General features: G+C 44.4%; 1 protein-coding gene across 1 annotated transcript in view; it reads right to left on the bottom strand.

The window, feature by feature from the left end:
* Window positions 1–12,906, bottom strand: part of LOC126260201 (1-phosphatidylinositol 4,5-bisphosphate phosphodiesterase gamma-1) — a 282,094-nt gene that overhangs the window by 241,274 nt on the left and 27,914 nt on the right. The window contains exons 2-3 of the mRNA XM_049957484.1: window positions 9,498–9,647; window positions 40–178 (exon numbers count right to left, since the gene is read on the bottom strand). Of these exons, the coding sequence (XP_049813441.1) occupies window positions 40–178; window positions 9,498–9,647 (289 nt within the window). The remainder of the gene's footprint in view (window positions 1–39; window positions 179–9,497; window positions 9,648–12,906) is intronic.

Here is a 12,906-nt window from a genome sequence, read left to right on the forward strand (position 1 = left end):
ACTGGGAACTTGCAGTCACTGCAGTCTGTAAATACTTACGTTTCTCTACCACTTTCCATTTTATAGAATTCTTTACGGAGCCATCTCTCAACCTGGAGTGGGTATGGTGATCTTATTGTATCGTTAACCAAGTAGTCAAGGCCTCTTATCCACAAAGTGCACTCCGATTCTGAAAAAGCTACCAATACATTGAGATGTATTAATAATTAGTGGAACCATTTATTCTGGGTCCTAAACATCATTCAGAGATGTTTCTTGTAAAATGTAAAATTAAGATTAGTTCAAATGGCTCTAAGCACTATTGGACTTAACATCTAAGGTCATCAGTCCCCTAAACTTAGAAGTACTTAAACCTAACTAACCTAAGGACATCATACACATTCATGCCCGAGGCAGTTTTCAAACCTGTGACCATAGCAGCAACGCGGTTGCGGCCTGAAGCACCTAGAACCGCTCGGCCACCATGGCCGGCTGTGTAAAATTAAGAATTACAAACTAAAAACTGTATTACTGAAGCAATATTAATATGTGGAAAACTTAAAAATAAAATCCAAGCGCATTTACAATCAATAATTGCAGTCTGTAAATACTTACGTTTCTCTATCACTTTCGATTTTATAGAATTCTTTACGGGGCCATCTCTCAATCTGGTGTGGGTACGTACATTTTTAAGCACAGCTTCATCATCAGGGCTTCAGTTGGTTACTGAAGGAACTGAAGGAATGCTACTGCAATTAGAATTAATGAGAAATAGACATCTGAGGGATGCCCACAACCTCCCAGGAATTGAAGACTGCTGCTCACAGTGCAGACAGAAGCTCCCTGTTTGCAGCAGTTGGAGAGTAGGGCCGGAAGTTCCTGTGTGATGATGACTCCACTGTGGAGACACAATGGAGTGCAACACAAGTTGCCCCCCTTTTTTTAGTCATCAGTCTACTGACTGGTTTGATGCGGCCCGCCACGAATTCCTTTCCTGTGCTAACCCCTTCATCTCAGAGTAGCACTTGCAACCTACATCCTCAATTATTTGCTTGACGTATTCTAATCTCTGTCTTCCTCTACAGTTTTTGCCCTCTACAGCTCCCTCTAGTACCACGGAAGTCATTCCCTCATGTCTTAAAAGATGTCCTATCATCCTGTCCCTTCTCCTTATCAGTGTTTTCCACATATTCCTTTTCTCTCCGATTCTGCATAGAACCTCCTCATTCCTTACCTTATCAGTCCACCTAATTTTCAACATTCGTCTATAGCACCACATCTCAAATGCTTTGATTCTCTTCTGTTCCGGTTTTCCCACAGTCCATGTTTAACTACCATACAATGCTGTACTCCAGACGTACATCCTCAGAAATTTCTTCCTCAAATTAAGGCCGGTATTTGATATTAGTAGACTCTTGGCCAGAAATGCCTTTTTTGCCATAGCGAGTCTGCTTTTGATGTCCTCCTTGCTCCGTCCGTCATTGGTTATTTTACTGCCTAGGTAGCAGAATTCCTTAACTTCATTGACTTCGTGGCCATCAATCCTGATGTTAAGTTTCTCGCTGTTCTCATTTCTACTACTTCTCATTACCTTTGTCTTTCTCCGATTTACTCTCAAACCATACTGTGTACTCATTAGACTGTTCATTCCATTCAGCAGACCATTTAATTCTTCTTCACTTTCACTCAGGATAGCAATGTCATCAGCGAATCGTATCATTGATATCCTTTCACCTTGTATTTTAATTCCACTCCTGAACCTTTCTTTTATTTCCATCATTGCTTCCTCGATGTATAGATTGAAGAGTAGGGGCGAAAGGCTACAGCCTTGTCTTACACCCTTCTTAATACGAGCACTTCATTCTTGATCGTCCACTCTTATTATTCCCTCTTGGTTGTTGTACATATTGTGTATGACCCATCTCTCCCTATATCTTACCCCTACTTTTTTCAGAATCTCGAACAGCTTGCACCATTTTATATTGTCGAACGCTTTTTCCAGGTCGACAAATCCTATGAAAGTGTTTTGATTTTTCTTTAGCCTTGCTTCCATTATTAACCGTAACATCAGAATTGCCTCTCTTGTCCCTTTACTTTTCCTAAAGCCAAACTGATCGTCACCTAGCGCATTCTCAATTTTCTTTTCCATTCTTCTGTATATTATTCTTGTAAGCAGCTTCGATGCATGAGCTGTTAAGCTGATTGTGCGATAATTCTTGCACTTGTCAGCTCTTGCCGTCTTCGGAATTGTGTGGATGATGCTTTTCCGAAAGTCAGATGGTATGTCGCCAGACTCATATATTCTACACACCAGCGTGAATAGTCGTTTTGTTGCCACTTCCCCCAATGATTTTAGAAATTCTGATGGAATATTATCTATACCTTCTGCCTTATTTGACCATAAGTCCTCCAAAGCTCTTTTAAATTCCGATTCTAATACTGGATCCCCTATCTCTTCTAAATCGACTCCTGTTTCTTCTTCTATCACATCAGACAAATATTCACCCTCATAGAGGCTTTCAATGTATTCTTTCCACCTATCTGCTCTCTCCTCTGCATTTAACAGTGGAATTCCCGTTGCACTCTTTAATGTTAACACCGTTGCTTTTAATGACACCAAAGGTTGTTTTGACTTTCCTGTATGCTGAGTCTGTCCTTCCGACAATCATATCTTTTTCGATGTCTTCACATTTTTCCTGCAGCCATTTCGTCTTAGCTTCCCTGCACTTCCTATTTATTTCATTCCTCGGCGACTTTTATTTCTGTATTCCTGATTTTCCCGGAACATGTTTGTACTTCCTCCTTTCATCAATCAACTGAAGTATTTCTTCTGTTACCTGTGGTTTCTTCGCAGCTACCTTCTTTGTACCTATGTTTTCCTTCCCAACTTCTGTGATGGCCCTTTTTAGAGATGTCCATTCCTCTTCAACTGTACTGCCTACTGCGCTATTGCATACTGCTGTATCTATAGCGTTAGAGAACTTCAAACGTATCTCATCATTCCTTAGTACTTCCGTATCCCACTTCTTTGCGTATTGATTCTTCCTGACTAATGTCTTGAACTTCAGCCTACTCTTCATCACTACTATATTGTGATCTGAGTCTATATCTGCTCCTGGGTACGCCTTACAATCCAGTATCTGATTTTGGAATCTCTGTCTGACCATGATGTAATCTAATTGAAATCTTCCCGTATCTCCCGGCCTTTTCCAAGTATACCTCCACCTCTTGTGATTCTTGAACAGGGTATTCGCTATTACTAGCTGAAACTCGTTACAGAACTCAATTAGTCTTTCTCCTCTTTCATTCCTTGTCCCAAGCCCATATTCTCCTGTAACCTTTTCTTCTACTCCTTCCCCTACAACTGCATTCCAGTCGCCCATGACTATTAGATTTTCGTCCCCCTTTACATACTGCATTAACCTTTCAATATCCTCATACACTTTCTCTATCTGTTCATCTTCGGCTTGCGACGTCGGCATGTATACCTGAACTATAGTTGTCGGTGTTGGTCTGCTGTCGATTCTGATTAGAACAACCCGGTCACTGAACTGTTCACAGTAACACACCCTCTGCCCTACCTTCCTATTCATAACGAATCCTACACCTGTTATACCATTTTCTGCTGCTGTTGATATTACCCGATACTCATCTGACCAGAAATCCTTGTCTTCCTTCCACTGCACTTCACTGACCCCTAATATATCTAGATTGAGCCTTTGCATTTCCCTTTTCAGATTTTCTAGTTTCCCTACCACGTTCAAGCTTCTGACATTCCACGCCCCGACTCGTAGAACGTTATCCTATCATTGATTATTCAGTCAAGTTGCTAGGGGTGCCAATGCTGGCATGGGAGCTAAATGGAGGTCCGGGCTGTCAGGGGCAAGAGAAGGAATGTGCTGAAGTGTCTCCTGTGAGCTGCACACCATCTCTGCCCACTGATGGACTTTGTCTGCCACTGGCCACTGACGATCTTGCTTGAGAGGGAGGAGTTGAGTCAGAAAAGGTAGTACATAAGGGGAACCACAGCACAGGAAGCTAGACCAAAGAAAGATGTGGTGTCCAAAGAGATGGCTCGGGAGCTGCACACTGAGGTGGCAGTAGCCTTTCCCTCACCCATGGTTTGCAATGGCAGGCCACCAGCCTGTCACCTGTCTACAGCACAAGAAGACACGCTGACCTTGCTGTCTATGGACGACTGCCGGAATCCAAAGATCAAAGGGACCAAAGGTGTGAGCCCTGGTGGTACTCTGGTGAGCAGTGCAAGAAGCAAGTGAGGGATTGGCGTCATGAGGTGCAACATTACACATGGCTAGTGCATCTGGAGTAACTCCGCCGGGCTTCTCTTACCAAAAGGAGTTGACCTGTAAGAACTGTCAAAATGTGTGAGTGCCTCTTCTACTGGTGTGTCCAGATGTACTCCATCTGCATCTTGAAGGTCCATATGAGATGTTCTGCCTCCTAATGGACTGCAAGAGAAGCAGAGGTGCCCCAACATGGTGGATGCCATTCTGCACACGAAAGTCTTGAGAGATCTGAGAGGTGAACTGCAGCCTGTTTTCTGTCACCACAGTGAAGAGAAGACCTTCAATGGTAAAGATGCAAGTGAGGGTACACACTCTAGACTTCACTGTCACAGAGGAGCAATTAACAATGTATGGGAATCTGGAGTATGCACCAATGACGAGCAACCAAAATGTGTCCCAGAATGGGCCAGCAAAATCCTGGTGGGCACATTCCCAGGGCAGGCAATGAGTAACAATACCGCAGAGCAGCCTGGTGACCTACACACTTTGGACAAGCAGCAATTAAATGTTCAGTTACCCCACTGACATCAGGCCAGTAGATTCAGTGGCAAGCACACATTTTTGTCCTTGACCCCACCCAGTGGCTGTGATGCAAGAGCCATAGTGTGTCCCACCTGAGGGAAGTCATAATGACCCCCCACAGCACGGTGTGTTCCGTCATCAAGAAGATTACACCATCGACAAGTCACTCTGGGATGCAGTACAAAATAATTATGGACCAGAAACAACGTTCAGGCTGCAGGTCATTCCAGCCATACCCACTGGATATGTTGCCGCACCTGGCAGAGAACAGGATCTGCACTTATAGCATGAGCAGTATTTGACCCCATGATAGGAAAGCTGTCAACTGCCTGCTGAGCTTTCTCACTGAGATAATAATGGTAACGGCTGAGGAACAGACCCCACCAATGCAGCCTGCGAACCACTTTATCTGCTAGGTGCACTGAGGGACTAGAGAGGGAGACTAATGGCTTGTGGTCGATGGGAAGGTGAAACTTCAAACCACGTGAAACCACATGAAGTTTCTTGATTGAATAAATAATAGTGACAGCATTCTCAATTTGGGAATAATTTCTCTGTGTTGTGTTGAGCACTGCAATGGGCCAACACAGTCCCCATCCCAAACTGGGGCATACCAGTGACCAAGACAAGATACTTATCTGGTTGTCATGTGGTGAAGAAAGGGGCTAAACGAAGACTGTCCTTCAAAGTTGTGAACGCTTGGTCACACGTAGACATCCAATCAAACAGCGTGCCTTTTTCAGTAACTAAGAGGATGCCCAATAGTAGCCGCTTGTGAGATGAATTTGTGATAATCAACAATTTTGCCTAGAAAAGCTAGGAGCTCCTTCAGATTAGTGGGTCAAGGAAGAGCATCAATGTCATTGGCTGGATCCCACAATGAGAAAGGATGTGCCCAAGGTATTCAACAGTGTGCTGAAAGAAGAGTGACTTATCCAGATTGTACACAAGGCCCATGTCCGGCAGAGTCTGAAATAGAAGCCAAAAGTTCTGCAGATGTTTCTCAAAGGAGGGCCATATGAGCACAAAATCATCCAGTTAGTTGATACAAGGAGGGGGGGTTGACGACAAGTATCCATTGAGATATTTTGGCAAGTGGGAACTGCTGCAGACACGTCCCTGACAGATCACTATGGTGTGTAGTGAACGACAGGACTTTCCTTTCCATCCAAAGTTTGAGAGGGCAAATGGCTGTGGGGTAATTCTCTGATGCAGAGGCTAAAGCATAGTGCTCAGCAAAGTGCTCAGCAATCGCGTTTGCGTTGGTACATAGCTCGCCACTGACAGTAACGCCAGGGACACCTGCTGGGGTTTGATACCCAAAAAGATGTCTGATCTTTGTCCAGACTTGGGAAGGTGACATATGGCACCCAATGGTCGACGCGTACCTCTCCCGACACTCCTCTTTCCGTCGTTTTATAAGCTGGTGTACATGGGCACGGGGCTGTTAAAGGCTATCACATGCTCTAGGGAAGGGAGTCACTTATGTCGCTGTAGAGCTCACCGACAATCTGTAATTGCCTCAGCGAATTCCGGCGACCACCAAAGAACTGTCTTTCGCTGGGAGCACCCTGAAGAGCGAGGGATCTAATTTTCTGCAGCAGAAACGATTGTGGTTGTCACCTGCTCAACCATCAAATTGATATTACTATGTGGGGGAGAGTCAACGGATGCCGGGGCAGTGACAGGAAAATGGGGAAGTGGTCACCACCACACACGATGTCACGTGCTCTCCAGTGGATAGATGGGAAAAGTACTGGGCTGCAAATTGATAAATCAATGGCCGAGTAACTACCTCGAGCCACACTGAAATCTCCCAAAAGTAGGAAAGGTTTAGGGAACTGATAAATTAGTGCAGCTAATACATTCAGGGGTACTGCACCATCTGGAGGAAGATATACATTGCAGACAGTTATTTTCTGCATCATCCGTATTCTGACAGCCACAGCTTCAAGAGGGGTTTGTAGGGGAACAGTTTCACTACAGACTGAGTTTAGGACACAAAGGCAAACTCCACCTGACACTCGATTACAGTTGCTACAGTTCCTGTAATATGCCTTATACCCGTGGAGGGGAAGGATCCGCATTGCTGGGAACCAGGTTTCCTGGAGGGCAATGCAGAAAACAGGTGTAAAGCTTAACAGTTGCCGTAGCTCAGCCAGACCATGGAAAAAACCTGCACAGTTCGACTGGGGGATGACATCATTGTGAGAATGGGAAGGCATGGAACATTCAATGAGGCAGTTTACATCTCAGATCATCTGCTGCCACTGATTTTTTGCCTGAGCAGCCTGTATGCATTGTGTCTGAGGGTCCGGCGAGATCCAGGTCCTCAGCGGAAGCCAGAATCTCCACCCCATCCTCAGACGCAGAGCTTGTAGGTAGCGGTGGTGTGGGTGCCACCACAAGTTCCTTGTTTTTATGGGTCTTCTTTTTCGATTTCTTGTGCTGTTCCTTGGGTTCCCCTGGCTGGGAGGACTTCACTGAATCAGTCTCCGAGACTAAGGATGAAAGTGAAGCCCTACGACCAGCTGCTTTTGGGCTCTTCTGCCACTGGTGGGTGTCATCTTTCCCACTAGCAGAAACCTGGGAAGGGAGTGACCCAAGGGACCCCTTCCTAGCGAGAGGAGTCAAAGAAGCCTTACGCTTCTCTGGCTCAGAAGTGGGGACTGAAATCCCCAATGGTTTGGGGGGGGGGGGGTGTTGCTCCCAAAGTAGGTGGTGCAGGAGCAACAGGGATGGAAGTGCCCCCCCCCCCCTCCCGTCAAGGGGCAGGTGGTGTCTCCCAGTTCTGAGAGGCAACAGGAATTCAAGGAACTGATGGGGCGACAATTGTTCTCCAATTGTTTGCCAATGGCATATGAGGTGGCCATAGCCACAGGAGTAGGCACTCAAAACTCCTCTTAGCCTCAGCGTAGGTCAGTCGGTCCAGGGTCTTATATTCTATGATTTTCCTCTCTTTCTGTAAAATTCTGCAGTCTGATGATCAAGGTGAACGACGCTCTCCGCAGTTGACACAGATGGGAGGTGGGGCACATGGATTATTGGGATGCGATGGACGTCCACAATCTCGACAGGTAGGGCTGGAAGTACAGTGGGAAGACATGGCCGAACTTCCAGCACTTAAAGCACCGCATCGGGGGAGGGATATATGGCTTGACGTCACAGCAGTAGACAATCACCTTGACCTTCTCAGGCAATGTGTCACCCTCAAAGGCCAAGATGGATGCACCGGTGGCAACCTGGTTATCCCTTGGGCGCTGATGGACACGCTGGACGAAATGAACACCTCTCCGCTCTAAACTGGCGCACAGCTAATCATCAAACTGCAAAAGAAGGTCCCTGTGAACTATAATACCCTGGACTATATTTAAGCTCTTATGATGTGTGATGGTAACAGAAACATCCCCCAACTTGCCACAAGCGAGTAATGCCCGTGACTGGGCAGAGGATGCTGATTTTATCAAAACTGACCCAGGGCGCATTTTGGACAAGCCCTCCATCTCCCCAAACTTGTCCTCCAAATGCTCCAAAACTGAGTCCTCAAGGACATGAAAGATTCCCCATCAACTCTGATACATACGAGGTACCAGGTCAATTAAGCTTCACTGCCACCCTTAAGCCTGGCGTTCCTCCCATGGTGTGGCCAGGGAGGGGAAAGACTTTGGGTCATATTTCTTAGCATTAAAGTTAGACTTTGCCTGCTTAGATACTGCTGGCAGCAGACCACCAGCAAGAGATGACGTATTACACTTCATGGCATGTCATCTACCCTGATACCACCCACTCCGACCAGGAGCCCTCACCATGGGCACCACCTTACCACAGCAAAGGCCATCTGGCAGGATGGCCATTACCGGTAGTCCTGATGCCCCAGGGTGATGGGCGTCTACTCGTTGGCATACGTGGGGAGTTAAAGGTGCAGGCATCAGCAGAGCAATCCCTGTGTTGTCAGGGGGCTACAATCAACAGGGTACATGGCAGCCCCACCACAATGGACTGGCTACCATGCTGGATATCAGGTGCAAAGAAGTCCATGGGCATCGTCAGCACAGGAAGTGACACTGCATAGTGCATGATGGAAAACGCACCCAGGAAGGTGTCCTCGCCCAAGAGATGGAGAATGGGTGGGACTGCAATGCGACAACGAGAAAGTTGGCTAAAGATCTCAATGCACAATGGACACGATGCACCATGTAAGGTGCCCTTTCCCAATTGGCTCACTATATGGGAAAATTTTGAAAAATGGCGGTTAAACCCGACAGGGGACAATCAAATAAAGGCCGAAATGTGTGGGACTCCTTTTAGTAGCCTCTTATGACAGGCAGGAATACCTTGGGGCTATTCTAACCCTCGGACCTGTAAGGAGACCAAAATGTTTGTCTCACATGTGGTACATCAACAGCAAGGGCATTCTGGCCATGGACACATGTGAGACTTTGAAGATCCCAAAGTATCTCATGGTAAGAGCCAAAGAAATCTTTCCATTAATCAACCTTCAAATTCAGTCTTTATATAAATGTACAGCGGTTGCACTGAAAGTGAAGCATAAAGAGAGCTGAATGAGCTTGTTTTATTAAAGGTTACATTTATCTCTAATTATTTTGTTTTCTTCAACCAAAGCGACTATGGCTACCACAAAAAATATGCAAGCACATATAACTAACAAAATAACAGAAAATTTATTACCTGCTATTGATAGTGTTTTCAGTCTGAATTCTAAGCCATAATATATAACAAAACATTTTAAATTCTCCATTCGCTTTGCTTCCTCTGGCCATTTTTCAAAATCCTTTGAGTTTTTTCCTATGCGAACCTCTTTTACTTCCCTCAAGTCCACTGCAACAAAGAAAACGATATTATTACACACTCTCTCTCTCCTCCTTGTAAACTCTTTTTAAAAGAAACTAATCATGAGTGAATTACCCAAATGGGATGGAAATTGTTAACAGATGTCAAGTTACATGAACAGACAAACAAATGAATACAATTTCAGAAAAACTGAATGATTTATTCAGGAGAAAGAGCTTCTCAAATTTAGCACACCAATATTGTGTTGGTCCTTCTCTGACCCTTATGCAAGCAGTTACTCAGCTTGGAACTGATTGGTAGACTTGTTGGATGTCCCCCTGAGGGATTTCATGCCAAATTATGTCCAACTGGAGTGTTACATCATCAAAATCCCAAGCTTGTTGTGGGGCCCTGCCCATGAAGCTCAAAACATTCTTAGTTGGGGAGATATCCGGCGACCTATCTGCCCACGGTAGCGTTTGGCTAGCATGAAGACAAGCAGTAGAAACCCTCGCTCCATACGGGTGGGCATATTCTTGCTGAAAAGTAAGTGCAGGATGACTTGCCATGCAGGGCAACAAAATGGGGATTAGAATATTGTAGACATAGCACTGTCCTGTAAGGGTGCCATGGAAGATAATCAAATTGGTCCTGCTATGAAAGGAAATGGTGCAAAAGACTATCACTTCTGGTTGTCAGGTCATATGACGGACAAGAGTCCGGTTGGAATCCCACCACTGTCCAGGGCATCTCCAAGCACATCTTCGGTTGTTACTGTGGTTCAATTTGAAGCAGGACTCATCACTGAAGACAATTCTGGTCCAGTCAATGAGATTCCAGCTGAAGATTTGTCTGCACATGCCCTGGATAGCAGTGGAATACCAGCCTGACAGTCACCCACCACATGGCCTGACAACCTGGTGGTGTGGTCTGGGGTGCCAGTTCTTTTTATAGCAGGACCCTTTTGGTTGTCATCTGGCGCACACTTACATGATACGTTGACAATATTCTATGTTTTCCTTTCTGGCAAACCATCCCGGGTTTACATTTCAGCAAGAGAATGCCCACCCACATCCAGCGACAGTTTCTACTGCTTGTCTTCATGCTTGCCAATCCCTACCTTGGCCAGCAAGGTCAACGGATCTCTTCCTAACTGAGAACATTTGGAGCATTATGGGCAGGGAACCTACAACCACCTTGGAATTTTGATGTTCTAATGTGCCAACTGGGCATAATTTAGCCTAATACCCCTCAGAAGGACATCCAACAACTGTTTCGATCAATATCAAGCCTAATAACTGCTTGTATAAGGGGCAGAAATGGACCAACACATTATTGACTTGCTCAATTTGTGCAGTTGTTTCTCCATCATCCAGGTTTTCTGAAATTGTAATCATTTGTTTGACTGTACATGTACATCACTTCCACCAATTTTTGTCCCATTCGGTTAATCCCTTCATGGTGATTTTTCTTTCCTTTTCCTTTCTTTCTTTAACTTCTAGTGTAATAAGAAACTGATGTCTATGACAGGGACATGCAGCAGCTGTGCAAGAATTGTGTGTTATAAGTTCATAATTTTAAATAAGTTGTTACTTTTTTTGTTACTTTAATCTTGTGCATTTTTCCCTTCCTCTCAATTGGATCATCTGACTTTTGATGCTTCAGTTAAAGCTGACATGTATACAACTACAATTAAGTTCCCCTGAATACAATAGTGATACGTGATTGAAGCAATGAGCAGTGCACTGCCAGGAGACATTTGTGCATAAATGTGACATGAAGAGAACACAACACAATTTTAAATGATAAATAACCTTTACCTACCAACACAATAGCATTTTTATGGAATATGTGGTTCAGTGAATGCCTCGTTGTTATTTAAATAAGAGGATGTAGAGGGATGTCTCAGTTAGTTAGTCAATCCGATGGTTATTTGCATGTTGCAGGGATCATAAATTCAATCTCTCACTTTGATATAGAGCTAGTCAGTTTTACAAATACAGAGTGTTCAGAAATTCCCATTACAAACTTCGAGGACTTGGGAGAGGAGTGAGTACATAATATTTTGAACAGGAACCTATGTCCAGAAACATAGCATTTCCGTGCTACAGCCATTTGAAAACATGTTTGCTAGGTAGGAATGCAATAGGATAGGCACTGTGGAGAGTGGTAACAGTGGATTGGCTGATGTTGTTTGATATCTATCCTACCCCTCTGACCTGGTTTGAGCCTCATTCACATGTCTGTGAGTGTTATAGCAACATGGTTGAGAACATATTCGCAAAATACACCAACATGATCCTTCTGAATAGCAGAGCTCCCAGTAATAGAAGAACTGCTCGCCACCTTTATATTTTTTCACCACAATTATGCAACATCTTCAAGAAAGGCTACTTTCACTATCAGCAGATGTGATTGTGGTGCCCCACGGAGGCACTGCATACTTGAACTGTACGAGATCATACTGTATCATGTTGAAGAGAACCTATCAATGGGTACAAAAGCAATTTCTTTGGCTATTAATGAGTGGAATTGTAAAACAAGTGATGTACTGGGTCACGCCTAATCAATTACTTGTAAAAGTGGCTACATTACCAATATGTTTTCAAATGGTTGTAGCATGGAAATGGAAGGTTTCCGGACATCGGTTTCAAACCTCTCTCTCTCTCTCTCTCTCTCTCTCTCTCTCTCTCTCTCTCACACACACACACACACACACACACACACACACACACACACACACCAATAAATAAATAAATAAATAAATAAATAAATAAATCTCACACTACTTCACTTCCATAAATTCTTCTACAGATTAGGAGTTGTCACTGCACATCAATGGGTAAGTTGCCAGAGATCTTTATGGCTTCTGTAAAGTTTGGAAGGTAGGAGATGAGATACTGGCAGAAGTAAAGCTGTGAGTACCGGGCGTGGGTCGTGCTTCGGTAGCTCAGATGGTAGAGCACTTGCCCGCGAAAGGCAAAAGTCCCGAGTTCAAGTCTCAGTCGGGCACACAGTTTTAATCTGCCAGGAAGTTTCATCTTTATGGCTGATTACCTCACTTCTTCTTGTGCAGACTAATGCTGATTGATGGGTAGCGTAAAGCATTTCTATTTCTAGTATTATATTTATGAATGTCACTGTAGTTTTAAAACAATGACTAACTGATAACAACAAATTTCATATGGCAGTAAACACACTGTGAGACTTTTGTCAGTACGCCAGTATTTGACATGAGGTGAAACTAAAATGGACAGTTCACATGCTTTGTAGAAGCTGCCAAACTACCACTGTCACGCCAATGTGA

This window comes from Schistocerca nitens, chromosome 5, assembly GCF_023898315.1.
Source record: "Schistocerca nitens isolate TAMUIC-IGC-003100 chromosome 5, iqSchNite1.1, whole genome shotgun sequence".
Classification (NCBI taxonomy): domain Eukaryota; kingdom Metazoa; phylum Arthropoda; class Insecta; order Orthoptera; family Acrididae; genus Schistocerca; species Schistocerca nitens.